Source organism: Oncorhynchus tshawytscha, linkage group LG30, assembly GCF_018296145.1.
Source record: "Oncorhynchus tshawytscha isolate Ot180627B linkage group LG30, Otsh_v2.0, whole genome shotgun sequence".
Classification (NCBI taxonomy): Eukaryota; Metazoa; Chordata; class Actinopteri; order Salmoniformes; family Salmonidae; genus Oncorhynchus; species Oncorhynchus tshawytscha.
Genome location: NC_056458.1, coordinates 18,989,832 through 19,016,968, shown reverse-complemented (window position 1 = coordinate 19,016,968; position 27,137 = coordinate 18,989,832). Strand labels below are relative to the sequence as shown.

Below are 27,137 nucleotides of genomic sequence, written 5' to 3'. Positions count from 1 at the left end.
CCCCAGGACTACCTGACATGATGACTCCTTGCTGTCCCCAGTCCACCTGGCCGTGCTGCTGCTCCAGTTTCAACTGACCTGAGCCCTAGGACCATGCCCCAGGACTACCTGACATGATGACTCCTTGCTGTCCCCAGTCCACCTGACCGTGCTGCTGCTCCAGTTTCAACTGTTCTGCCTTATTATTATACGACCATGCTGGTCATTTATGAACATTTGAACATCCTGGCCATGTTCTGTTATAATCTCCACCCGGCACAGCCAGAAGAGGACTGGCCACCCCACATAGCCTGGTTCCTCTCTAGGTTTCTTCCTAGGTTTTGGCCTTTCTAGGGAGTTTTTCCTAGCCACCGTGCTTCTACACCTGCATTGCTTGCTGTTTGGGGTTTTAGGCTGGGTTTCTGTACAGCACTTTGAGATATCAGCTGATGTACGAAGGGCTATATAAATAAATTTGATTTGATTTTGATTTGATTTATAGCAAAGATCCACCCCCTCCTAGACGACATGACAAAACACAGGTCTTAGGAACTTACACAAAGAAAAAACCTTACTTCAGAGAGAATATCCCCTAGTCAGACAGAGTGGGCTATAAATTATCCTTCAGTTTGGTCTCCTAAACAAAGCTCTTATCTCGTCCTTGGTACAAAATGGTACCAAGACATTACCCCCACCCTATGATATATATCAAATTGTCATTTAGATAGAACCAATTCTAAATACAACCAATCCTGGACAAACTCACGGAGAGGAGAGTGACCCTATAGGTCAACAAAGAGGGAGCATAGAATGATTCCAGACACTGCCACCCTCCTTTCCCCGATGAGAAAAGTAGGGAGTCACTGGCACACAGAAAAGATATGTTTACACATGATGACCCTTTGACCTCTCCCCTCTCTGCGGCCCATGCAACTTAGTCTTGACATAGAACAGATAACTGCCAATGGCCACCACTATAGTACAACAAAATACATTCTTATGAGAAATAACTCATAAGCATATCATGAAAATAAAACATCTTATCTATGTTACCCAACTAATTCTGATCATTCCACAACACTGGCTAGCCAACTAACTTAATGTTAGCTAGCTAGCTAACAAGCTAGCATTTACCCAAAACATTGTTTAGAAAGTTGCTTTGCTAGATTGAAAAATGTATACATTTGTTTTTAAACGGATGGGTTTATTGGTGTTAAAATAGACCAGTTATGCTACTTTGGACCAACAAGCTGCTGATTTTTGTACTTAAACTTTTTCATAAAGACAATGACAAGTTTGCTGTCGGACGACAATAGAATGTTCATGATGTCACTGCAACAACTGTCTACAGACATGTCGATAGACGTAGTATAAACCAGCCTTTAGTCTTAATCTTTGGTTGTTTAGTACACTACAGTACTCACTGTTTAGCACATGACCTCACATGTGAATCATTAAAGAGATGGGTGGGGCTATGGCTTAAGAGGATATGAACCATGATGAATGGGTGTAGCCAAAGAAGAGCTGTCCAGTAGGTGAACCAAATCATTCAAGGGCCATTTTCTCAAACGCGGGGTAGCAAATTTATCAACATTCAAAGCGGAATTACTTTCCCATTGTCTCCTCAACTGTAGTGTATGATACAGTTGAAGGTGGAAGTTTACATACACTTAGGTTGGAGTCATTAAAACTTGTTTTTCAACCACTCCACAAATTTCTTGTTAACAAACTATACTTTTGGCAAGTCGGTTAGGACATCTACTTTGTGCATTACACAAGTCATTTTTCCAACAATTGTTAACAACAGACAGATTTCACTTAATCACAATTCCAGTGGGTCAGAAGTTTACATACACCAAGTTGAATGTGCCTCTAAACAGCTTGGAAAATTCCAGAAAATGATGTCATGGCTTTAGAAGCTTCTGATAGGCTAATTGACATTATTTGAGTCAATTGGAGGTGTACCTGTGGATGTATTTCAAGGCCTACCTTCAAACTCAGTGCCTCTTTGCTTGACATCATGGGAAAATCAAAAGAAAATCAGCCAAGACCCAGAAACAAAATTGTAGAGATCCACAAGTCTGGTTCATCCTTGGGAGCAATTTCCAAATGCCTGAAGGTACCAGGTTCATCTGTACAAACAATAGTATGCAAGTATAAACACCATGGGACCACGCAGCTGTCATACTGCTCAAGAAGGAGACGCGTTCTGTCTCCTAGAGATGAACATACTTTGGTGCGAAAAGTGCAAATCAATCCCAGAACAACAGCAAAGGACCTTGTGAAGATGCTGGAGGAAACAGGTACAAAAGTATCTATATTAACAGTAAAACGAGTCCTATATCGACATAACCTGAAAGGCTGCTCAGCAAGGAAGAAGCCACTACTCCAAAACTGCCATAAAAAAAGCCAGACTACGGTTTGCAACTGTACATGGGGACAAAGATGGTACATTTTGGAGAAATGCCCTCTGGTCTGATGAAACAAAAATAGAACTGTTTGGCCATAATGATCATCGTTATGTTTGGAGGAAAAAGGGGGAGGCTTGCAAGCCGAAGAACACCATCCCAACCGTGAAGCACGGGGGTGGCAGCATCATGTTGTGGGGGTGCTTCTCTGCAGGAGGGACTGGTGCACTTCACAAAATAGATGGCATCATGAGGAGGGGAAAATATGTGGACGTATTGAAGCAACATCTCAAGACATCAGTCAGGAAGTTAAAGCTTGGTCGCAAATGGGTCTTCCAAATGGACAATGACCCCAAGCATACTTCTAAAGTTAAGGCAAAAAGCATAACAAAGTCAAGTTATTGGAGTGGCCATCACAAAGCCCTGACCTCAATCCAATAAAAAATGTGTGCGTAGAACTGAAAAAGGGTGTGCGAGCAATGAGGCCTTCAAACCTGACTCAGTTACACCAGCTCTGTCAGGAGGAACGGGCCAAAATTCACCCAACTTATTGTGGGAAGCTTGTGGAAAGCTACCTGAAACCTTTGACCCAAGTTAAACGACTTAAAGGCAATGCTACCAAATACTAATTGAGTGTATGTAAACTTCTGACCCACTGGGAATGTGATGAAATAAATAAATGCTGAAATAAATAATTCTCTCTTCAAATATTCTTGACATTTCACATTCATAAAATAAAGTGGTGATCCTAACTGATTTTTACTAGGATTAAATGTCAAGAATTATGAAAAACTGAGTTTAAATGTAGTTGGCTAAGGTGTATGTAAACTTCTGACTTCAACTGTATATAATTTTGTCTGTACTTTTATCCAAAGTAAAAAACACAATTTCATGTTTTGCTACACAAGACCGAATCGAGCCGGTCAGTCACATTTCACAACTGGAGAGGGGAGGATGCTTTTATTGCTTTTTCCACTGTGCTGTTGTGATTTACAGTAGAGCTGCTCAACACGTATAGAGTGGTTACAGAGGTTAATGAAGAAACAGTCATCGCTATCTAATCTGCTCTAATCCCGTTGTTGCTCATTGTCATTGCTGACCCTGTAATAGTTTGTTTGTTTTCTCTTTAATCACATGCAACCAGCGGCCAACAGATGTTATAGGGAGCGGCTGTGATGAAAACAATAAAGGAGGGTTTCTCTTACTCTACATCAGTTTGAGGTGAATCCCGGATCCAGGATTGCATCAGCTCTTTGAGCATGCCCCAATCTCTACTCCCTCCCTCCCTCCCTCCCATCCTTCCTCCTCCCCCTCTATCTGCCTGGATACGGTTAGAACTTACATAACCAGGCTGGTCATAACGTTCAGGAGGATTACTCTGAACAGACGGGCACATTTTCCCCACATTATTCCTCTTTCTTCTATATGTATTTATCTCCAGTGAGGCTCTTATCTCTCTCTCTTTCAGCTCTATTTTTGTTAAACAGCACCTAATAAATGTAAAAATATATATTTTTTTTAAATGTGCATTTAGACGCCATGATTAAATTTCAAATGAAACATTTGTCACGGCCCCTTGATTTTCACATTCTCTTCTTTCACTTCAGCTTAGCTCCTTGATGATTATTGTTCCCTCGCTCATGCCAGCTTTTGTCAAAGTCCTGCCAGCAACATCATCAACAAACCATTCAAATCCTCATTATGTATTCTATGTAGTACATAATTATGGATCACATACTCATTGTGTTGTGGCGGCTTTCCACACATTACCATTTCATTATACCAAACACAGGCGCAACGAAGTGTGGGCCGCTGTCAGATGAAGTGAAGAGTGTCACTCTGTTGTCCAGAATAAATAGGGTTACATGTGGGGCGCAGTCCCTATCTGAGCCACTCTACTACTGTAGGGGTAAATTCTGGATTCTGTACCAGGAACCACTACAATCCCTTTAAGTGGGCACACAACCAAATACATCCTCATACACCCTCTGACTTCTTTTCCCTGTTTTTTTCCCCCTAGCAGGTCTTGTCCTGGAGGCAGAACTGAGTGTTTTCCCCTTTAATCTCACAAAATGTTAGGCATGATGCAAGATAGCTAGCTAAGTTAACTAGCAAACAGTAAGGATAAACAATAATACAACCATTTACTGTTGTAAATCTCTGAAACTGAAGCTGGTTTTACAATAAAAAATATTTGCCTAAGCATGCCTGATAGACATGGCTGCAGGTCAATATTGTCTGCCTACCTACCATTTGTACAGTATGGTCACTGTGCAAGGTTTGAATGTCATATTTCATTATTTCAGGCTAGATACTGTGAATGTAATCTCTGTGCCTGTGCATATGCATGCATGTTCCTCTAGTCTACCCTAATGTTGATGTTATGCTGGCACAGTTCAACTGTTTTTCAAACTGTACAATAGAGTATCATTGTTTATTGTCTTACAGAAAATACAAAGTGCCTGGGCTTCTTCCTGTAGTGGATTCTACATACAAAAACAGAATTCCAATTGCGTGTGTCATTGTAGCAGAACTGTATCCCTCTCGAAGGATTATACATTATGCTCGATTTCAAGCAGATGACTCATGAGGAGCTGAATGGCAGTTTGATCATGACAACACTCCCCCCACAGATATACAAATATTCCTTGAATTTACTGTATGTTTCTTTGGAATGGCCATTTCATAATGACCACCTCTCCCATCATCGGTGGATCACCAGTTATTTTAGCAACAGATTGTTACACCAGATAATGTCATTTAACCATATTTAACGTATCCAATACTGGCAGTTACAGGATAGGTACTGTTTGGTGTAACACAGAGAATTTGACCAACCATAGTGATGCCTTCTTCGTCCTCGATTCAGGGAAACAGGAGTCTCATAAAATGTCTGTGTCCAGTTGCAGGGGGTCCGTTTGAATTTAGAAAAAGCTCCATTATTAAAATAAAACCTTTTTTGGTTCATAAAGTTATCCAACAATATGTGTGCCGCCATTGTGTCTATTTGAAGTCTTCTCACTCCTTGATCGAGACAGGTATCTGTCATCATGACATGCAGCACATTGGGTTGGTCACTGACCTGTCTCAATCAATGAGAGAAGACTTGAAATAGACAAGATGTCAGCAAAAAAAAAAAATCTTTGGGTAAATCACATTATCTGGTGTAACAATATGTAGCTTCAGTTCTCAGCACTTGTGTGTCTCTACACCAGAGACACACTCAGACACTGAACTACACTGTTCATCCCAAAAAAATGGTATGCTACTTTTACCATATACATTTTTTAATGCTAACTCAAGTTCTCTGGTTTATGATACAAATGTAATGTTAATATAGTATTGACTATATGCCGTGGCAGAACCAGGGTAAATTCACCTTTAACATACCAACCTGGTCAGTTGGGTTCTTTTGTGGTTGTTTCTTTGTTGTACCTCTGTGAATTGGCATCATTAGTCCATCAATAAAGGAGGCATGAGAAAAGAGACTGGCAGCCTGAACTTGTAAGCAGGAAAACGTTTTGTGACATGTTCCATCAAAGTGGAGAGAAAGCAGGGGATCCTGAATGTTTGGTTCTTCGGGGTTTGGTAAGACAAACTGCCGTTTCTTTTTGTGTGAAAATCATGCAAAATAGCAGCTTTTGCATTTTCTAGCCAAGAATCAAATAACCACACAAATGAATTTGTGACTGGCAAGAGTCTCACCACAATACGAGAGGAGACATTGACACAATCCTTACAAACATTTGAGTGCTATTAGCATTTTGTCTCATGGGGGAGGGCTTAAATTAAAATGCATGCACTGGCAGTTTGGTACTGAGGAGAGACCAGCACCTGAAACCCTGTCCCTGGTAGACCCAGCATCCACACGCACACACCCTCCACTGCTCTCTTCCTCTTCTATCTGCTCTCCTCTCCTCCTCTTTTGTCCCTCTACTCCCCCCCTCCTCTCACCTCCACTGTGTTTAACTGCATTAACCAACATACCTATCATAAAGAATGACCTTGTCTCCACCTCATCTCATCTTCACTGATAGAGATGTTCATGACATGAAAGCCTAGGACACAGAGAGTCATGACTGGAGGACCCCCCCATCAGAGTAATGAATGAAAGGTGCTACGGCGAAACACTTAGGAATACAGCACCAAGAGCCAGTCTAACAAAGCTTTTACACTGTGACACCTTTTGCACATTAAAATGAGAGGACAAATAAAGGTTAAAAGAAGGGGTAGAAAAAGATAAATAGTTAGAGCATGTTTTACTGTATGCACTCTACACTTTTCCCTGTCGCATAAGCTTGGTATATGAATACATTCAGTTGTAAGCACACAGCCCTTTTCTTTCCCGATGTGGTCCTAAAAATATTAAATATCAACACTCAGCATCCCTGAAAGGTAGTGGAGCAGAGTAGGGGTGAAGGGGCAGATTAAAAATATTTAAAAAACAACCAAAACAACAGATTCTCCTTCTGGGCCACCAAGCAGCACAGCACAGACATTTCCAGAAATGCCACTCATTAGGAGTAGGAGATAGAAGAAAGAGGAACAACAGCAGCCATGGTCCACTGAGTCCAACGCATAGAGTCTTTCACTGAGACTCAGGCTGTAACATGGCCAGTTAAACTGTGAGTGGGCACAGTAACTGCAGGAAGTGAAAAGATAATGAGTCCATGGCATTCATTCAGTTCAGTCAATTCCCAGCTGACAGGCATCATGGGCACAGCTTGGACTGAGGGGCTGCTTGCCACGTCACGCTCCCCCCAGAGAAGACAAGATGTTTGCCTGCTCCCAGCCCCATATGTTGGAGCTGGAGAGGGAGATTAACTAATGGGACGATGGTGATGATGGTGATAGTAGTAATAATGTTTTCAGCACAAAAGGCTTGTTTTTCATTACATGGTTGAGTCATAGGCTATAGTAAGCACACAGCTCTCACAGCTGGTAGATAACACAGCATAAAGAGCTGTGGTTCTGGTGTGTCAGTAATCCCCCTGGGCATGCCCAGCCCAGTCTGGTCCTATATCCCCATGTAGAGCTTGGCACACACAACAGCGCAGTGCGTTTAACCTGGTGCCATCCAGAGGTCTGCACTCAGCACTCCACAGCCCTTCAGCCTGACTCTTTAGCCTGTATGCCTGCCTGGCATTGCCACCCAAAGTCACGCCAACCTGTGTCCTCTACTCATTGCATTTTAGTTTGAGAGTTTATTTAAAAAATTGCTTTGTTGATTTTTAAACCACTACATGGCCTGGTACCCAAATATATGTCTGATAGGCTTTTAAGGTATGTGCCCAGTCGTTCCCTCAGATCTTCTGGCACTGATCTTTAAGTCGTTCTAAATGTCAGAACTAGTCAGAACCAAAACTTTTGGTGAGGCTGCCATAAGATCCCGGACTGCATCTTTAGTTAATGTATTCATCTCATCTCTCATGATTAAACTGAGTCAGATCTCTGCTATAGTCTAAACATAGATCAGATCATCACTTACTCTTCAATGATAAAGACATGTACTGTATGTTCAACCATTAATATAATTTATATAAAGCACGCTCTCACATCCCACAGTGATGTGATCAAAGGATGCCGTGGTAGTATTGGGGGGTTGAATTAGCCAAATAAATAAATGATATATCCTTGTAGCCGTTTCTAGGGCTATTTTGGGTGTTTCTGTGAGCTTGATCTCTCCAGAGGGGCTCCACACTGCACTGAGTGTCTATTAACTATTCAACAAGGAGGAGAGGAGGCGACGCTAGGCGAACTAGGCCACAGACAACAATGTCGGCAACTCAGCCCCAACCAACACGTTACAAAGCCTCAGCAACCCCAGTGTGGTGGGAAGTGCAGGGGAAGGGACTCAGGAGCTCAAAGGGATAGGAAAGAGGTGGGAGCAGAAGGGAAGCATGGTGCTGGAAGGATGGAACCAGCTGCTGAGACAGTGTCACTGGGTGACTCAGACACTGGACCATAACAGCTATAGTTCGGTTGCGTAGCCAGACACGTTCACTCAAGCTTAGTGGGTTTTCTGCTGTCTAGTGCTGTCTGTGATTTGGTACTATACATGGACACTGAAATAGTATCCACCTAAGTATAGTGTGCTCACCTAAGCTTATCTACAATGCATTCGGAAAGTATTCAGACCCCTTGACCTTTTCCGCATTTTGCTACGTTACAGCCTTATTCTAAAATGGATTAAATCATTTTTACCCCTCAAACAATCTACACACAATACTCAATAATGACAAAGCAAAAACAGATTAAAAATGTGCATTTATTACAAATAAAAAAACTTTATTTACATTTACATGCTTTTTCAGATTCTTTACTGAGTACTTTGTTGAAGCACCATTAGCAGCGATTACAGCCTCGAGTCTTCTTGGGTATGATGCTATAAGCTTGGCACACCTGTATTTGGGGAGTTTCACCAATTCTTCTCTGCAGATCCTCTCAAGCTTTGTCAGGTTGCATGGGGAGCGTGGCTGCACAGCAATGTTCTCCAGCAATGTTCTATAGGTTCAAGTCTAGGCTCTGGCTTAGGGTCGTTGTCCTGTTGGAATGTGAACCTCCACCCCAGTCTAAGGTCCTGAGCGCTGTGGAGCAGGTTTTCATCAAGGATCTCTCTGTACTTTGCGCCGTTCATCTTTCCCTCGATCCTGACTAGTCTCCCAGTCCCTGTCGTTGAAAAACATCCCCATAGCATGATGCTGCACCACCATGCTTCACTGTAGGGATGGTGCCAGGTTTCCTCCAGATGTGACGTTTGTCATTCAGGCCAAAGAGTTCAATCTTGGTTTCATCAGACCAGAGAATTTTGTTTCTCATGGTCAGACTCCAAGAGGGCTGTCATGTGCCTTTTACTGGCCACTCTACCATAAAGGCCTGATTGGTGGAGTGCTGCTGAGATGGTTGTCCTTCTGGAAAGTTCTCTCATCTCCACAGAGGAACTCTGGAACTCTGTCAGAGTGACCATCAGGTTCTTGGTCACCTCCCTGACCAAGGACCTTCTCCCTGATTTCTCAGTTTGGCCGAGTCTTGGTGGTTCCAAACTTCTTCCATTTAAGAATGATGAAGGCCACTGTGTCCTTGAGGACCTTCAATGCTGCAGAAATGTTTGGTACCCTTCCCCAAATCTGTGCCTTGACATAATCCTGTCTTAGAGCTCTAAAGACAATTCCTTCGCTCATGACTTGGTTTTTGCTCTGACATGCACTGTCAACTGTGGGACCATATATAGACAGGTGTGTGCCTTTCCAAATCATGTTCAATCAATTTAATTTACCACAGGTGGACTCCAATCAAGTTGTAGAAACATCTCAAGGATGATCAATGGAAAGAGGATGCACCTGTGCTCAATTTCAAGTCTCATAGCAAAGGGTTTGAATACTTATGTAAATAAGGTATCCGTTTAAAAAAAAAATACATTTCAAAAATTTCAAAAAACTTGATTTTGAGGCTGTAACGTAACAAAATGTGGAAAAAGGGAAGGGGTCTGAAAACTTTCCAACTGCACTCTATGTGTTTACCTACATGTTTTCTATTGGCCCCATTGTGATTTGAATTGTTGCTTGGTAAATGAAAACAAGCTATAAACCGACTGATCAGGGGAAATGTAGATTATTCAAATGAACTATTTTAACCAGTGACCAATGGAACCCTCAAATTCTTCTTGGTCGCCCTCAAATTAACCTAAGAAGAAGAAAGTGTCCTTTGAATTAATGCTTTCATGTAACAGCTTTGAGCTGAGATGGACTTTATTGTCACTATCTCAAGCTCCATGGGAGGAAAGGGAGCCAAGGTTGTACGCGGCTCAGCTGCCAACACATTAGATAACTCTGACTTGCAGCACCATATCCACCTGTTTACAGCACGATATCCACCTTTAAAGGTTCAGGCTTGGCAAAGTTGGATGGAGCATTGCTAACGTTCCTTACATGCGCATCCAGAAAGTATCACTAAGCCTACTAGTCTCTGGAATCCTGTCAAGTATCCATCTAACTTGACGAGTAGTGCTACAATACCTGCTCACTCAGCAGACACACAGCAGCCAAGTTTAGAGGATAGAGGAAGTCCATGTTGGAATGGGATGGGGTAAAGGAAAATGTCATCCTTTCAAGGCTCTGGTGTTGGACGGCACAGTTAGGGCGTTCAACTTGGTTTGACTTGTCCATCCAGAAGCTGAACCTGACATAGTCATTATTAAACACAGCCTAGGTCAGTGATGCCCCTGAGAGAAGGAGAGTTAGGGCATGACCTTGGTGGTAGGAGTGACTGTGAAGAAAGACAGTTCTGAGATGGCCTCATCTTCGTGACAGTGTTTTATCGAGTTGTATTTGCTAGCTAACTTTAGTCATCCGGCATTGCATTTAACTGTTTGTTAGCATCAATGTAGACGTCAACTGAGGAGATTATTCACTTTAGACATGGCGACGACAGATATGGCAGTTCCTAAGCAACTTTGTAGTATTTCGGTTTTTTTGTGTGTTGTTTCTTACATTATTAGCCCAGACATTTTTTTGTGTTATTACATACAGGCAGAAATAACTTTTGGATATCAGAGCGTCGGAACTCACCAGCATTACGACCAGGTATACAACTTTCCCGAGTTGGATCCTTTGTTCGTACCCCCCAGGGCAATCAAAACACTGCCGGCGGAGAAGATGTATTCGGAGTGGACTTCTAGTCTGACTCAGGTGGCGTGCACACCATCCACCGCTTCTGAGTATATTACTCGCTAATGTACAGTATCTGTATAATAAAGTAGACAAGCTCAGGGCGAGGATCTCCTTCCAGAAAAACATCTTCGGTTGTAACATATTCTGTTTCACAGAAACATGGCTCTCTTGGGATATACTGTCCCCATCCATACAGCCATCTGGGTTCTCAGTACATCACGCAGACAGGAATAAAGAACTCTCTGGGAAGAATAAAGGTGGGGGTGTATGTTTCATTATTATCTACTCATGGTGTGAATGTGAACACATACATAAACTGAAGTCCTTTTGTTCACCGGACCTAAAATACCTCAAACGCCAACCATATTACCTCCCAAGAGAATTCTCTTCGGTTATAGTCACAGCTGTGTATATTCCCCCTCAAGCCAATACCATGATGGCCCTCAAATAACTACACTGGACAATTTGTTTTTAAGATACTACTGCACTGTGGGAGCTAGGAACACAAGCATTTAGCTACACCCGCAATAACATCTGCTAAATATATGTATGTGACCAATAAAATTAGATTTGATTATGTGAGCAGAGTTTGCCTCTGTTCATTCAGTCTGCACACTGATGGAAGATTCCAATGACAATAACAAGGCTTCAGACTGAGGTAATTGTGCATCATACTTCAAGATACTGTCAAACTATAATGTCAGTTCTTTATATTTGTCTTTCCGTCCATACTTGCTGAAAAGGTCATCTCCTGTATTACTGTCTTTGTATAAAGGTCATTATCATTTTATGCATTTAGTCAGGTACTTCCATTGACATCCAATCTGCCCTGGATGCCCCTCCATGACATGGTAACAGAACCATCATTCCCTCACTGACGTCTATGTGGTGTTCTAACTACAGTATTCATTATCAGACAGGCAGGCAGGCAATAAGTAACAGTTTTTCTCCCTGCTGGAATAATCTGAGCAAAACTAATGATACAACACCATGGTTTCCTCATAAAACATTAACACGCATTAGCCAGACCCCAGGGCTCTCAACACATCCAACTACACTGCATCCTTCAGCAGCACATTTCTGCTCGACATCAGGGCCTGTATTCACAAAGCATCTCAGAGTGCTGTTTTAGGATCAGTTTTGCTTTTTAAATTATATTGAATGGACAGGCGGGACCTGATCCTGGATCCACACGCCTACTCCGAGACGCTTAATGAAAACAGGCCCAGAACACATGAAGGATGTTGTCTACACTGTCATTCTATGAGGATGAGTAATCAACATGAGCGGTAAATCCATACAGTAAATCCTGTCTCTCAGTCCTAGCTCGAGGACAATATGTAGCTAAATGGTTATTGTACAGTAAGTGAAATCATTCGGCATCACAAGGACTGTGTTATGAAAGCATCACAAAAACAATGGGATATTAGATGTTTAGGCTTTGTTATACCTAAACATCTAGCCTTATGTTGTGGACCAGGTCATAGGGAGTGCACAGCATACAGGCATCAGACAATTTAGCTGGATTATATATTATTTTTGCTTAATCTCTGCTCATTGTGAGGGATGATTAGGGTCATTCTGAACCAGGGCCATGTATCACCAGTGTAATGTTGCTAAAAATGCAAGCGGACATCATGTCTCAGACACCGTGGAGTATTCTATAAGGACAACATATTGGAGCTGAAGACTGTGACCACATCACATCACTGAGGACCTGAAAGAGTCCCACCACACCGACACTATGGTGAAGAAGGCACAACAGCGCTTCTTCAACCTCAGTCGGCTGAAGAAATTTGGCATAACCCTCAAACTTCGACAGATGCACCATTGAGAGCATTCTGTCAGGCAACTCCATGGCTCTCCAGAGGGTGGTGCAGTCAGCCCAATTTATCACCGGGGGCACGCTGCTTACCCTTCAGGACATTTACAGCACCCGTTGTCAAAGGAAGGCCACCCGAGCCCCGGTTGTTGCCAACTAACAGACAAGGATGGTACAGGTGCATCAGAACCGGGACCGAGAGAGTGAGAAACAGCTTCTATCATCAGGACCCAGTTTTTTTTTTTTTGTTATCTGGATTTCGCCTATCGGTTAGGAATAAATGCTTAGAAATAGAATGAATAGTACAAATCACTCCTGTTCTACTCATTTTATTTCTATGCATTTAATCCTATCCAATAGGAAAAATCAGGATACAGTTGAAGTCAGAGGTTTACATACAGCTTAGCCAAATACATTTAAACTCATTTTCACAATTCCTGACATTTAATCCTAGTAAAAATTCCCTGTCTTAGGTCAGTTAGGATCACCACTTTATTTTAAGAAGGTGAAATGTCAGAATAATAGGAAAGAGAATGATTTATTTCAGCTTTTATTTATTTCATCACCCTCAGAAGATTACATACACTCAATTAGTACTTGGTAGCATTACCTTTAAATTGTTTAACTTGTGTCAAACGACTCAGATAGCCTTCCACCAGCTTCCCACAATAAATTGGGTGAATTTTGGCACATTCATCCTGACAGAGCTTGTGTAACAGTCAGGTTTGTCGGTCTCCTTGCTCGCACATGCGTTTTCAGTTCTGCCCACACATTTTTTTTACACAATATTTATGCTGCAGTAGTTTGTGTCGGGGGGCTAGGGTCAGTCTGTTATATCTGGAGTATTTCTCCTGTCTTATCCGGTGTCCTGTGTGAATTTAAGTATGCTCTCTCTAATTCTCTCTTTCTTTCATTCTCTCTCTGAGGACCTGAGCCCTAGGACCATGCCTCAGGACTACCTGGTATGACTTCTTGTTGTCCCCAGTCCACCTGGCCGTGCTGCCGCTCCAGGTTCAACTGTTCTGCCTGCGGCTATGGAACCCTGACTGGTTCACCAGACGTGCTACCTGTCCCAGACCTGCTGTTTTCAACTCTCTAGAGACAGCTGGAAAGGTAGAGAAACTCTCAATGATCAGCTATGAAAAGTCAACTGATTTACTCCTGAGGTGCTGACCTGTTGCACCCTCGACAACTACTGTGATTATTATTATTTGACCATGCTGGTCATTTATGAACATTTGAACATCTTGGCCATGTTCTGCTATAATCTCCACCTGGCACAGCCAGAAGAGGACTGGCCACCCCTCATAGACTGGTTCCTGTCTAGGTTTCTTCCTAGGCCTTTCTAGGGAGTTTTTCCTAGCCACCGTGCTTCTACACCTGCATTGCTTGCTGTTTGGGGTTTTAGGATGGGTTTCTGTACAGCACTTTGAGATATCAGCTGATGTAAAAAGAGCTATATAAATACATTTCATTAGATTTTCAATAGGATTGAGGTCAGGGCTTTGTGATGGCCACACCAATACTTTGACTTTGTTGTCCTTAAGCCATTTTGCCACAACTTTGGATTGCCACAACTTTGGAAGTATGCTTGGGGTCATTGTCCATTTGGAAGATCCATTTGCGACCAAGCTTTAACTTCCTGACTGATGTCTTGAGAAGTTGCTTAAATATATCCACATAATTGTCCTTCCTCATGATCCCATCAATTTTGTGAAGTGCACCAGTCCCTCCTGCGGCAAAGCACCCCCACAACATGATGCTGCCACCCCCGTGCTTCACGGTTGGGATGATGTTCTTTGGCTTGCAAGCCTCCCCCTTTTTCCTCCAAACATGACAATGGTCATCATGGCCAAACAGTTTTATTTTTGTTTCATCAGACCAGAGGACATTTCTCCAAAAAGTATAATTTTTGTCCCCATGTGTAGTTGCAAACAGTAGTCTGGCTTTTTTATAGCGGTTTAGGAGCAGTGGCTTCTTCCTTGCTGAGCAGCCTTTCAGGTTACGTCGATATAGGACTCGTTTTACTGTTGATATGGATACTTTTGTAACTGTTTCCTCCAGCATCTTCACAAGGTCCTTTGCTGTTGTTCTGGGATTGATTTTCAGTTCTCGCACCAAAGTACGTTCATCTCTAGGAGACAGAACGCGTCTCCTTCCTGAGCGGTATGACGGCTGTGTGGTCCCATGGTGTTTATACTTGCGTACTATTGTTTGTACAGATGAACGTGGTACCTTCAGGCATTTAGAAATTGCTCCCAAGGATGAACCAGACTTGTGGAGGTCTATCAGAAGCTTCTGAAGCCATGACATCATTTTCTGGAATTTTTCAAGTTGTTTAAAGCCACAGTCAATTTAGTGTATGTAAACTTCTGACCCACTGGAATTGTGATACAGTGAATTATAAGTGAAATAATCTGTCTGTAAACAATTGTTGGAAAAATTATTTGTGTCATGCACAAAGTAGATGTCCTAACCGACTTGCCAACACTATAGTTTATTAACAAGAAATTTGTGGAGTGGTTGAAAAACTAGTTTTAATGACTCCAACTTAAGTGTTTGTAAACTTCCACCTTCAACTGTAGATAACTTTTGAAAAACGGGTCCCAAGCCATCAGACTGTTAAACAGCCATCACTAGCCAGCTACCTGCCCGGTACTCTGCCCTGCACCTTGAGAATACAGCCCCATGTATATAAAGACATTGAACACTGGTCACATCATATACTAAAAATCATTCTTTAACCTGTCTCCTCCCCTTCATCTACACTGATTGAAGTGGATTTAACAAGTGACATCAATAAGGGATCATAGCTTTCACCTGGATTCACTTGGCCAGTCTGTCATGGAAAGAGCAGGTGTTCCTAATGTTTTGTACACTCAGTGTAGCTCAGTACTTGAATAATGTATTTTATACAGTCATTATTGCTTATCTTTATCAAGGGTGTTAATAATTTTGGACCCAACTGTATACTTTATTCTCAACATAGCCCATCCTAACTCAGAGAGCTCCCGAATGGCACTGCGGTCTAAGGCACTGCATCACAGTGCTAGAAGCATCACTACAGACCCTGGTTCGATCCCGGGCTGTATCACAACTGGCCGTGGTCTGGAGTGCCATAAGGCGGTGCACAATTGGTTAGGGGGGTTTGGCTGGGATAGGCCACCATTGTAAATAAGAATTTGTTCGTAACTGATTTGCCTAGTTAAATAAATAAAATATACCTTTGCTGTACATACCATTTCCTTTGCAAAAAATACAGTATACTGTCTACACACACACCACATATTTATGTTCAGGAATATGAAACTACTCATTCTAATATACAGTGGTGCAAAAAAGTATTTAGTCAGCCACCAATTGTGCAAGTTCTCCCACTTAAAAAGATGAGAGGCCTGTAATTGTCATCATAGGTACACTTCAACTATGACAGACAAAATGAGAAAAAAAATCCAGAAAATCACATTGTAGGATTTTTAATGAATTTATTTGCAAATTATGGTGGAAAATAAGTATTTGGTCAATAACAAAAGTTTCTCAATACTTTGTTATATACCCATTGTTGGCAATGACAGAGGTCAAACGTTTTCTGTAAGTCTTCACAAGGTTTTCACACACTGTTGCTGGTATTTTGGCCCATTCCTCCATGCAGATCTCCTCTAGAGCAGTGATGTTTTGGGGCTGTTGCTGGGCAACATGGACTTTCAACCCCCTCCAAAGATTTTCTATGGGGTTGAGATCTGGAGACTGGCTAGGCCACTCCAGGACCTTGAAATGCTTCTTACGAAGCCACTCCTTCGTTGCCCGGGCGGTGTGTTTGGGATCATTGTCATGCTGAAAGACCCAGCAACGTTTCATCTTCAATGCCCTTGCTGATGGTAGGCTTTGTTACTTTGGTCCCAGCTCTCTGCAGGTCATTCACTAGGTCCCCCCGTATGGTTCTGGGATTTTTGCTCACCGTTCTTGTGATCATTTTGACCCCACGGGGTGAGATTTTGCGTGGAGCCCCAGATCGGGAGAGATTATCAGTGGTCTTGTATGTCTTCCATTTCCTAATAATTGCTCCCACAGTTGATTTCTTCAAACCAAGCTGCTTACCTATTGCAGATTCAGTCTTCCCAGCCTGGTGCAGGTCTACAGTTTTGTTTCTGGTGTCCTTTGACAGCTCTTTGGTCTTGGTCATAGTGGAGTTTGGAGTGTGACTGTTTGAGGTTGTGGACAGGTGTCTTTTATACTGATAACAAGTTCAAACAGGTGCCATTAATACAGGTAACGAGTGGAGGACAGAGGAGCCTCTTAAAGAAGAAGTTACAGGTCTGTGAGAGCCAGAAATCTTGCTCGTTTGTTATTGACCAAACACTTATTTTCCACCATAATTTGCAAATAAATTAATTAAAAATCCTACAATGTGATTTTCTGGATTTTTTTCTCTCATTTTGTCTGTCATAGTTGAAGTGTACCTATGATGAAAATTACAAGCCTCTCATCTTTTTAAGTGGGAGAACTTGCACAATTGGTGGCTGACTAAATACTTTTTTGCCCCACTGTATCTACTTCATATCGACTTTGGATTGTGGACTCGTTCTGATATTTGTTGATTTTTTTTTCATTTTGTTATTATTATTTGTATATTTGTATATTGCTTTTGCTAGACATTCTACTGCACTATTGGAGATACTAACATAATAATTTTGCTGCACCTGCTATAACACCTGCAAATATGTGTATGCAACCAATAAACTTTTATTTGATTTTGAGAGGATTTTAAGCAAATTCAAAAGATTTAAAAAAAAGATATATATTTATGCACTGTCAGTTGCCAGTTGGTCACTCAGAAGAGATTACCCCAATTAATATGACATTTCCACTAACAGATTAACTGTGAAAGAATCTTTGTCCAGGTCAGAGACGAGGCAAAACAACTCTAAATAAAAACGCTAAAACAACAATAAAGTTACTTTTGCTCATTTCCATAAATTAATTAAAAATCCTACAATGTGATTTTCTGGATTTTTTTCTCTCATTTTGTCTGTCATAGTTGAAGTGTACCTATGATGAAAATTACAAGCCTCTCATCTTTTTAAGTGGGAGAACTTGCACAATTGGTGGCTGACTAAATACTTTTTTGCCCCACTGTATCTACTTCATATCGACTTTGGATTGTGGACTCGTTCTGATATTTGTTGATTTTTTTTTCATTTTGTTATTATTATTTGTATATTTGTATATTGCTTTTGCTAGACATTCTACTGCACTATTGGAGATACTAACATAATAATTTTGCTGCACCTGCTATAACACCTGCAAATATGTGTATGCAACCAATAAACTTTTATTTGATTTTGAGAGGATTTTAAGCAAATTCAAAAGATTTAAAAAAAAGATATATATTTATGCACTGTCAGTTGCCAGTTGGTCACTCAGAAGAGATTACCCCAATTAATATGACATTTCCACTAACAGATTAACTGTGAAAGAATCTTTGTCCAGGTCAGAGACGAGGCAAAACAACTCTAAATAAAAACGCTAAAACAACAATAAAGTTACTTTTGCTCATTTCCTCAGACTTCCATTGACTGAGTTCATCTCCAAATCTGTCCAACAGGCACCTCTGAGCTGAATATAATTTACTCTCGCTGACTTTAATAGGCAGATACAGAGGGTAAAAAGGACACGGAGACACTGCTCATCCTTCTACCACTATGACCTTTTTACACTAATTGGTAGCAGCCCTCTAGTTCTCCTTGTCCATTTGATGTATACTAGAGTGAAACGCTGGAGTGAAACAGCTCCACTAAGTAGACACCAAAGCCACCGTGAAGACCCATGATAAGTTAGTGGTGGCAACACCATATTGGACTCTTCGTCTGATGCATTGCTTTTACTTAAACAGAGCATCAATATGTTAAGATTTAAAAAATACTCATTTCAAAAAAAGGATGTAATGGAATGGATTAAGTTTCTATATCATAGCAATGTAAGAAAATGTGAAAATATCAAGTCACAGCAATACACCACTGTTAGTTGAGCAAAGCATGCATGATTGGTGGTTTTTGAAACATTGAACCATTTCCTTATTCTTCTGCATTTACTGTGAACACATCCATATGAATGGCACACTACCATACTTGTCATCTTAACCTGACATTCCAGCTCATCACCACAACGTTCACACAATGTGGACATGGTTGTGATTTGTTTATTCACACCTTGATGATGTTCTTCTATGTCATATATGTTCCCTGTTTTGAAACGCAGGCATTTCTGTTTCCATCTCTATCCACATGGAAAACAACAAACCACTGGACCGTGCTCTCAATGCTAATCAGACAAGGCTGACTGCACCCTGTTTTAAAGCCTGGAGGCGACACTGACTGTACTGCTGTCTGTCTATATATCTATCTGCCTGCTTCCCTTCCATTCCCATGTCTCTACATCTACTTTGTCTATATGCCTGCCTGATCACAATCGACAACTAACTCAGAGACATTGGTAAGGTTAATTTACAGCACGTTAGGGTTAAGCGTCTGTTGGTTGGGTCCCTCAAGGCTCTACAGAACAGGGATATAACCTTCTGCATCATCTACCCATCATCTTAACCACACTGCACCATCACTGTGGCGGCAGTGTCGTATCACAGCATGTTTCATACTGACATAACATCACGCTTCAGGTACTAAAATGCTTATTCCCCCCCTCCCCCTCCCCCTCCCCCAAGATAAACTTGAAGGCAAGAGAACAAACAGTGTTGTGTTGCAGTCATTGTGAAGAGGACAAATTCAATTGAACCCAAGTGTCTCATCAAGAAGATGGATGTCATGGCTGTTGAATGTGCCTGACCTATCTCAATCTGTAAGTGATAGCAGGAGATAGATACATCGCACCACAGACAGATCCAAATATCCACCCGAGCAGTTACATAATCCTGCCTAGCAACAAAAGTATTGAACAAATCTGCTAAATATCTGCGTGTTTGACGGGAGCATTCTAATCTAGCCTGCCGACAGAGGGACGGTGGCTGTCTCTAAATGTGGAGATATGTGGATTTAGTGCCCTGGTTCTAATGCTGTCACTGCGGCCTGACACAGATGTGTTTACCAATAATACACTGGCATATACTTAAGATATTACTGAGCTTCTTTTCAAGACCACATACTCTGTAACTGTTTTAAAGTCGCCATTAGCCACATAGTGAAATCCCTGAATGGTTTCTATCCTCTCCAGCAAATTAGTTAGGAATGGCGCCTATATCGTTATAGTGACTAGCTGCATTAATACACAAACCAAAGTGTAATTAATAACTTCACCATGCTCAAAGGGATATTCAATGTCTGCTTTTTTTAAACGTTTACCTATCTACCAATAGGTGCCCTTCTTTGCGAGGCATTGGAAAACCTCCTTGGTGTTTGTGGTTGAATCTGTGTTTGAAATTCACTGCTTGACTGAGGGACCTTACAGATAATTGTATGTGTGGGGTACAGAGATAAGGTAGTCATTGAAAAATGATGTTAAAAACTATTATTGCGCAAAACTTACGCAACTTATTTTGTGAGTTGTTAAGCACATTTTTTGTCCTGAATTTATATTTATTAGGCATGCCATAAGAAAGGGGTTGAATACTTATAAACATTTCAGCTTTTTATTTTTGATTAAGTTGTACAAATTTCTAAAAACATTTTTCCACTTTAACATTATAGGTCAGTGAAAAATATGTTTTTTATTCATTTTAAATTCAGCATGTAACAACAAAATGTGGAAAAAGTCCAGGGGTGTGAATACTTTCTGAAGGCACTGTAACTGCATCATGGAGATGGGAAGCTAATTAATGTCCTGTGTGCTGTAAGATACCACTTTGTACCCTAGAGTACACAGGACATTTGTCTTATTTATACAATCCTGTTTATGCAGTACCGTAGAATCCTATATAAACCATGAACAGAGAAAATCATTGTCAGATGTGTGCGCTGTGATATACAGTATGATCTCAAACCTCTGTCACCACAAGTACATTTTGGTTGATGTTGGAAAATGTTGCACTAACTATAATACAAGTAACACTTAACTACACAGCCAATCCAAAATAGTGTGTCATGTGTTTTCTATTCAATGTGTTTTAGTGGGTAGGGTTGGCTGGGCAGGTTTCCCTCAGCCATACACCGAGGTAACCACTGACCAAGCCTCTCTATTGGACCACCTATCCAGGCAGAGCGAGGTGCTAGGAGAGAGATGGGGCAGCTGTGAAGAAGGGAGGGGGCACTGCTGTAGAGCTAAGAGGACTGGCCCCATCTGTCACTACCACAGCCAGCTCTGTCTGTCTGTCTGTCTGTCTCCGTCTCCGTCTCTCACGGCCTAACATACAGCAACTGCTGCTGGAATCCATTGACTTTGATGGAAAGGCCAACTGTATTAGCCTATACATCAGGCAAGCAACCAGAAAAGAATGCAGCTCAATTGTTTCCAAAATTGGCCCATTGTTTTGAGGGAAAGAGACAGTGATAAGGTCTCCGATTGGGGGCCTCATTTATTTCCATTCCCACCTGCGCTATGCATGCAGTGACAGAACAGAATGTGTTATTTCAGTGGGTCAGCCTTGAATTATTCAGTGACAGCCAACACTCAGTGCAGTGTTTGCATATAACAAATTCTGGGATGCTGGTGCTGTTTTTCTCTAGCAGTGTAATAAGCACAGAAACCCCTTGCCTTCAGCTAAGACATGATGATTATAAACATGGCTATTATGGCTTAACTGAATTGACTGGTGCATTCAGTTGATTGGCAAACTGTCTCTAGGTCAATATCACCCCTGCTTCAGCTAACACAAACTGTTTATGCTGGAATAAACATTAACTTACAAATGTCATGGCTCAACAATCTTGCTTATCAAACGATTCACACACATAGACTACTCCTGTATGTAGGCCTATTCTCTCTCTCACACACACACACACACTTAATTGATACATGAAAACAAGTAGGCCATTGCAGTATGACAACAACCGTTAAATAAAGACTGCATAAAACATGTATGTACCGCCATTAGTCCACTTGTTTCCAATTTCCCGGAGTATTTGTATTTTGTGCACTGGTTTGTTCTCCTGTGCAGTAGCGGATTTAGGTATAGACGACATGGGGAGCCTCCCAGGGCAACATCTTGCCGGGGGCGGCACATGGCGCCCACACAACATTTTTTTGGTATGGTGACATTTGCACGATCGATTTTCTATCGCTCATTTACACGTCAATGATATCATGTCAGCATGTGGGACTGTGGGTCAATTAACCTTGTCGGAGTGGGAGCCCTGATTCTAGTTTGTGAGGTAGGCAGGCTGCTGCCTGGAAAGTTCTCCCACTCAGAAGTACGAGATCGGGAGAGGGGCGGGGTTAAGTTGACCTCAAGTCTCCCCACTGGAAGTGGGGGAATCTATCAAATAGCGCACCTCTAACTTTGTACAGTACTAATGCAATTAGAAAAATCAGTCAAACTACGAAATGTTACCAAATAAACCCCAATTCATTCATAATACTGTGAATATATAGTTTCACAGACATGTTGTTTCATTTTTTTTCTGGTTTGTGCGAAATCTTTAAGAATAATATAAAACCTGTCTGCACACCACCAAGGTGAATTGGTTTAGTCTTGACTCTTGGTTGACAGTGTTGGGGGACGGGTAATGTATTGATGCTTGAGTGGCAAATCAACACAAATTTGTTTCTATTTGTCTTTGTTACTTCTTTTTGATATTTGAGTCTTATTTTTTATATTTATATAGTTTTAAATGTTATGATAATTTATTTGTGTTCAAATGTCTGAATAAAAATGACAGTTAGTGCAGAATGGTGCTTTTGGGGGGGTTCGCCCAGGGAGCCATACAAGCTAGAACCGCCACTGCTCCTGTGATTACTGCCCGATTTAACCGAAGATTAGAGGCCATTCAAAACTGTATCCATTCAACAAAAGTCTTCGGTTATTATGTAACCACGTAAATGAATGTATTCACTTTTAAGTGTAAAGTTAGACAGATGATTTATGGTTTTTCTAGCGTGTTGCAATACGTTAAAATCATAACGCACCAGAAAACTATGTGGAATTGTGTTTATTTTAACATAACTTTACCCACTGGGCAAAACCTGGTTGAATCAACGTTGTTTCCACGTAATTTTATCCAAATAAGTCAGTGATCACGTTGAATCAACTTGGAAAACTATTTGGATTTGAAAAAATACATCAATTTATGGGAATTTCTTATTTTTTTCCACCCATCTTTTAACCTAAATCCAATAACACGGTGACTTTTTTGTTGTTGATTTCACGTTAGTTGACAACTCAACCAAATGTTAGTCAAAACTAGATCTTGAAATTAAGTCTGTACTCAGCGGGTAAGGGTTGCACAATAGCCCATGTCTAGGCTACACAAATAGGCGTGTGGGCTACATTTCCAAAGCTATGCTCTTTGTAGGCTACTTCCAGTCCATACCAGCAGCATACATAATTGTACAAACCTTCTCTACAAAAAAAACATATAAGGAAGGACAACAATCACGAATGGAGGGTCAGAAAGGACCGTTTGGGGTTGATTGCCCGGTAGTTGGATAGCCTAATAAATAATGTTGACCTGCTGGACGCCAGTGACACTTTCTTATATTGTAGCAAATCGTTTCATATCGTTGCCATCGGCAAAACTACAAACAATTTAATTTATTTCACGCTTTAATGGGCTCATTTGAAACAATTTGGTTGCGCTCCGCTTGAATGCTGGAATTGGCAGTGTTGCAGCAGCAGACTATCCATGGATGCACTTATTAGCCTACCGTATGATGTGAGCGACAATTATACTTCAAAAGAAAGGCTTTTAAAAATAAAGTACACCTACCTCACTCATGATTTATAAGTGTTGTAGTTAAGATGATTCCAGTACTTGATGTACACTTGTCACTCGTAAGCAGTCCTCCCGTCCACGATGCCTTGGTCCGTTATAGAGGGGAGGTTTTATAGTATGTGGAGTAACCCTTTCCTTTCCTCGCGTTTCCATTGAACCAATAGGAATGTCTTCGGCATATCTCAAGTCACCACTCAAGAGCTCAAATATCCATTACAGTCGTACACATAGGCAGGCAGCCTTATCAAGTTATTGCCACAGCTCATTGTTATATTAAACCAACCAATAGCTCTTCTTTTGCCACAGCACAGTTTAGACGACACATCAACGTGTGTTTTATGTAATGCAAAGCAGCTCCCCACTGGGCACAAACTGGTTGAATCAACGTTGTTTCAACGCCATTTGGAATCTACGTGGAAAACAGCCTAAAATGGATTTGAAAAAAGTTATCAATGTAAACTGTTGTTTTGAGTGTGAAATTTCAACCACATGATATTCACCATGGTAACCACATTTCAACATAAACAAACCTAGTATAAAATATGTTGAATTTGTACCTTTACAACAAGGTCAGATCTTCCATGTTATATCCACTATCAGAAAAAAATGTAGGCTGGGCAGGACCTTCTACAGGATAATTGGTGTATCTACAGGTACCATTTGGACGCCCATCCATGGTTTTAAGGAAGCCCAGTTTAGCTATGATATTTGTCACTGACCATAACCAATGTAATATTGTGAGAATGATTGTTGAGTGATCTCCACTTATAAATTAAATAGATTCACTGTTGCTATTGAAGTCATTCCAAAGGGTAGGTTTACCAGAGCAAATGAAATGTGACCATCCTTTATCACTCATATAATGATGATGGTATAGCATATGCAAGGTCATAATCAGCAATTGTTTCAATTTAAACCATAATTAAATATACAATACCTAGGGTTTCAAGCTCTGGTTGATTTCAAATTGAATTATGTGATATTGAATTGTGTTTATTGTCAACACAACCAATTATCAATATTTGAAGGAGATATCTTCTGCATGAATAGTTCCATCAGTACCACTGACTTAGTCTGGCTTTAATTCCAGCTTGTCTACAATTTAATAATTGATATGTGGGATTCACGTCTCCATCTCAACCAAAAAAAATTGTTTAAAGAATAGGACTAAATCAAATCAAACTTTATTTAAAGTGCATTTAAAGTTTGATTTGATTTAGTCCTACTCTTTAACGTATATGTTCACAATTGCTATAATGATCTGTGCAGAATCACGAACTACATTGATCACTTGCACCATGTACTTTTAATGTAAACTGAACTGTAATACAGGTCATCTGGTTTTGCTATTAGATGAAGTGCAGCGATAAATCATTCATTTATTGTAGTACCGCCCCCTGCTGTTCATTCCTGGGAGAACACTTCTGACAACAATCCTAAAAAAACTGCATGTAAAGTAATCCATTCAATCAAGACCTTCCCTTCACCTACTAGCCCACACCAAATTCATGGCTGACAGGGATGAGTGGATACTTGTCTATTCTTAATGTAGTACTAAACCACAACATCTGTGTGACTCAGTTGGTAGTGCATGGTGCATGCAACACCAGGGTTGTGGGTTTGATACCCATGGGGGACCAGTATGAACATTTATGCACTCATTACTTTACTGTAAGTCACTCTGGTTTAAGCAAGTCTGCTAAATGACTAACATGCAGTGGTGGAAAAAGAACTAAACTGTCATACTTGAGTATAAGTAAAGATACCTTCAGAGAAAAGTGAAATTAACATAAAACTTGAGTAAAAGTGTTTGGTTTTAAATATACTTAAGTATTAAAAGTCAATGGAATTACTCAAATGTATTTAAGTATCAAAAGTAAAAGTACAAGTATAAACCAGTCCAAATTCCTTATATTAAGCAAACCAGACAGCACAATTTTCTTGTTTATTTTTTATTGCTGGATAGCCAGGGGCACACTCCAACACTCAGAATGAATTTACATATTGAGCATTTGTGTTTAGTGAGTCCACCAGATCAGAGGCAGTGGGGATGACCAGGGATGTTCTCTTGATAGGTGTGTAAATTGGACCATTTTCCTGTCAAAATATAAAGAGTACTTTTGGGTGTCAGGGAAAATGTATGGAGTAAAAAGTACCTTATTTTCTTTAGGAATGTAGTGAAGTAAAAGTTTTTAAAAACTACTTAAGTAGTACTTTAATAAAGAATTGTTACTTAAGTACTTTACACCATTGCTAAAATGTCAAATTTGTATTCCCATTTGAACTTTGCTGTACTTTTAAATGGTTGAAAGCGTAGTCATAGACATTTGGGTGACAACGAAACAAAAATTGGACATTGTTTTTACATTGGAAAATGGTTGTGCTTTTAAAAGGTTGAAAGCAAAGTGATTACACTTTGGAAATTCAATGAACTTTTGGCTGTCTTTTTGAGTAGGTTGTAATCTTATTTATCAACATCCCAACCAAATATTACCCAATTATCCAAATATTACCCAATTATCCAAATATTACCCAATTATCCACGTTGAAATGACGTGGTGTGCCCAGTGGGATAATGTCATCCAATGTTAATTGGCACTGCAAGATGAATAGACAATGTACAGTATACAGTGAATTCGGAAAGAATTCAGACCCCTTGATTTTTTGCACATTTTGTTACGTTACAGCCTTATTCTGAAATGGATTAAATAGTGTTATTCCCTCATCAATCTACACACAATACCCCGTAATGACAAAGGAAAACAGGTTTTAAGGCATTTTTACACACAAAAAAAAAACAATACCAGAAAAATAACATTTACATAAGTATTCAGACCCTTTCCTCAGTACTTTGTTGAAGCGCCTTTGGCAGAGATTACAGCCTTGAGTCTTCTTGGGAATGACGTTATAAGCTTGGCACACATGTATTTGGGGAGTTCCTCCCATTCTTTCCTGCAGATCCTCTCAAGCTCTGTCAGGTTGGATGGGGAGCGTCGCTGCACAGCTATTTTCAGGTCTCTCCAGAGAAGTCAGATCTAGTTCAAGTCCGGGCTCTGGCTGGCCCACTCAAGGACATTCAGAGATTTGTCCCAAAGCCACTCCTGCTTTGTCTTGGCTGTGTGCTTAGGGTCATTGTCCTGTTGGAAGGTGAACCGTCGCCCCAGTCTGAGGTCCTGAGTGCTCTGGAGCAGGTTTTCATCAAAGATCTCTCTGTACTTTGCTCCATTCTTCTTTCCCTCGATCCTGACTAGTCTCCCAGACACTGCCACTGAAAAACTCCACCCAGCATGATGTAGGGATTGTGCCAGGTTGCCTCCAAACGTGACGCTTGGCATTCTGGCCAAAGAGTTCAATCTTTGTTTCATCAGACCAGAGAATCTTG

General features: G+C 40.9%; 1 protein-coding gene across 1 annotated transcript in view; it reads right to left on the bottom strand.

The window, feature by feature from the left end:
• Window positions 1-23,888, bottom strand: part of LOC112229117 (calmodulin regulator protein PCP4) — a 36,932-nt gene extending 13,044 nt beyond the window's left edge. Inside the window, exon 1 of the mRNA XM_024395001.2 lies at window positions 23,750-23,888. Coding sequence (XP_024250769.2) covers window positions 23,750-23,758 — 9 coding nt within the window. The 5' untranslated portion in view covers window positions 23,759-23,888. The remainder of the gene's footprint in view (window positions 1-23,749) is intronic.
• Between the last annotated feature and the right edge of the window lie 3,249 nt (window positions 23,889-27,137).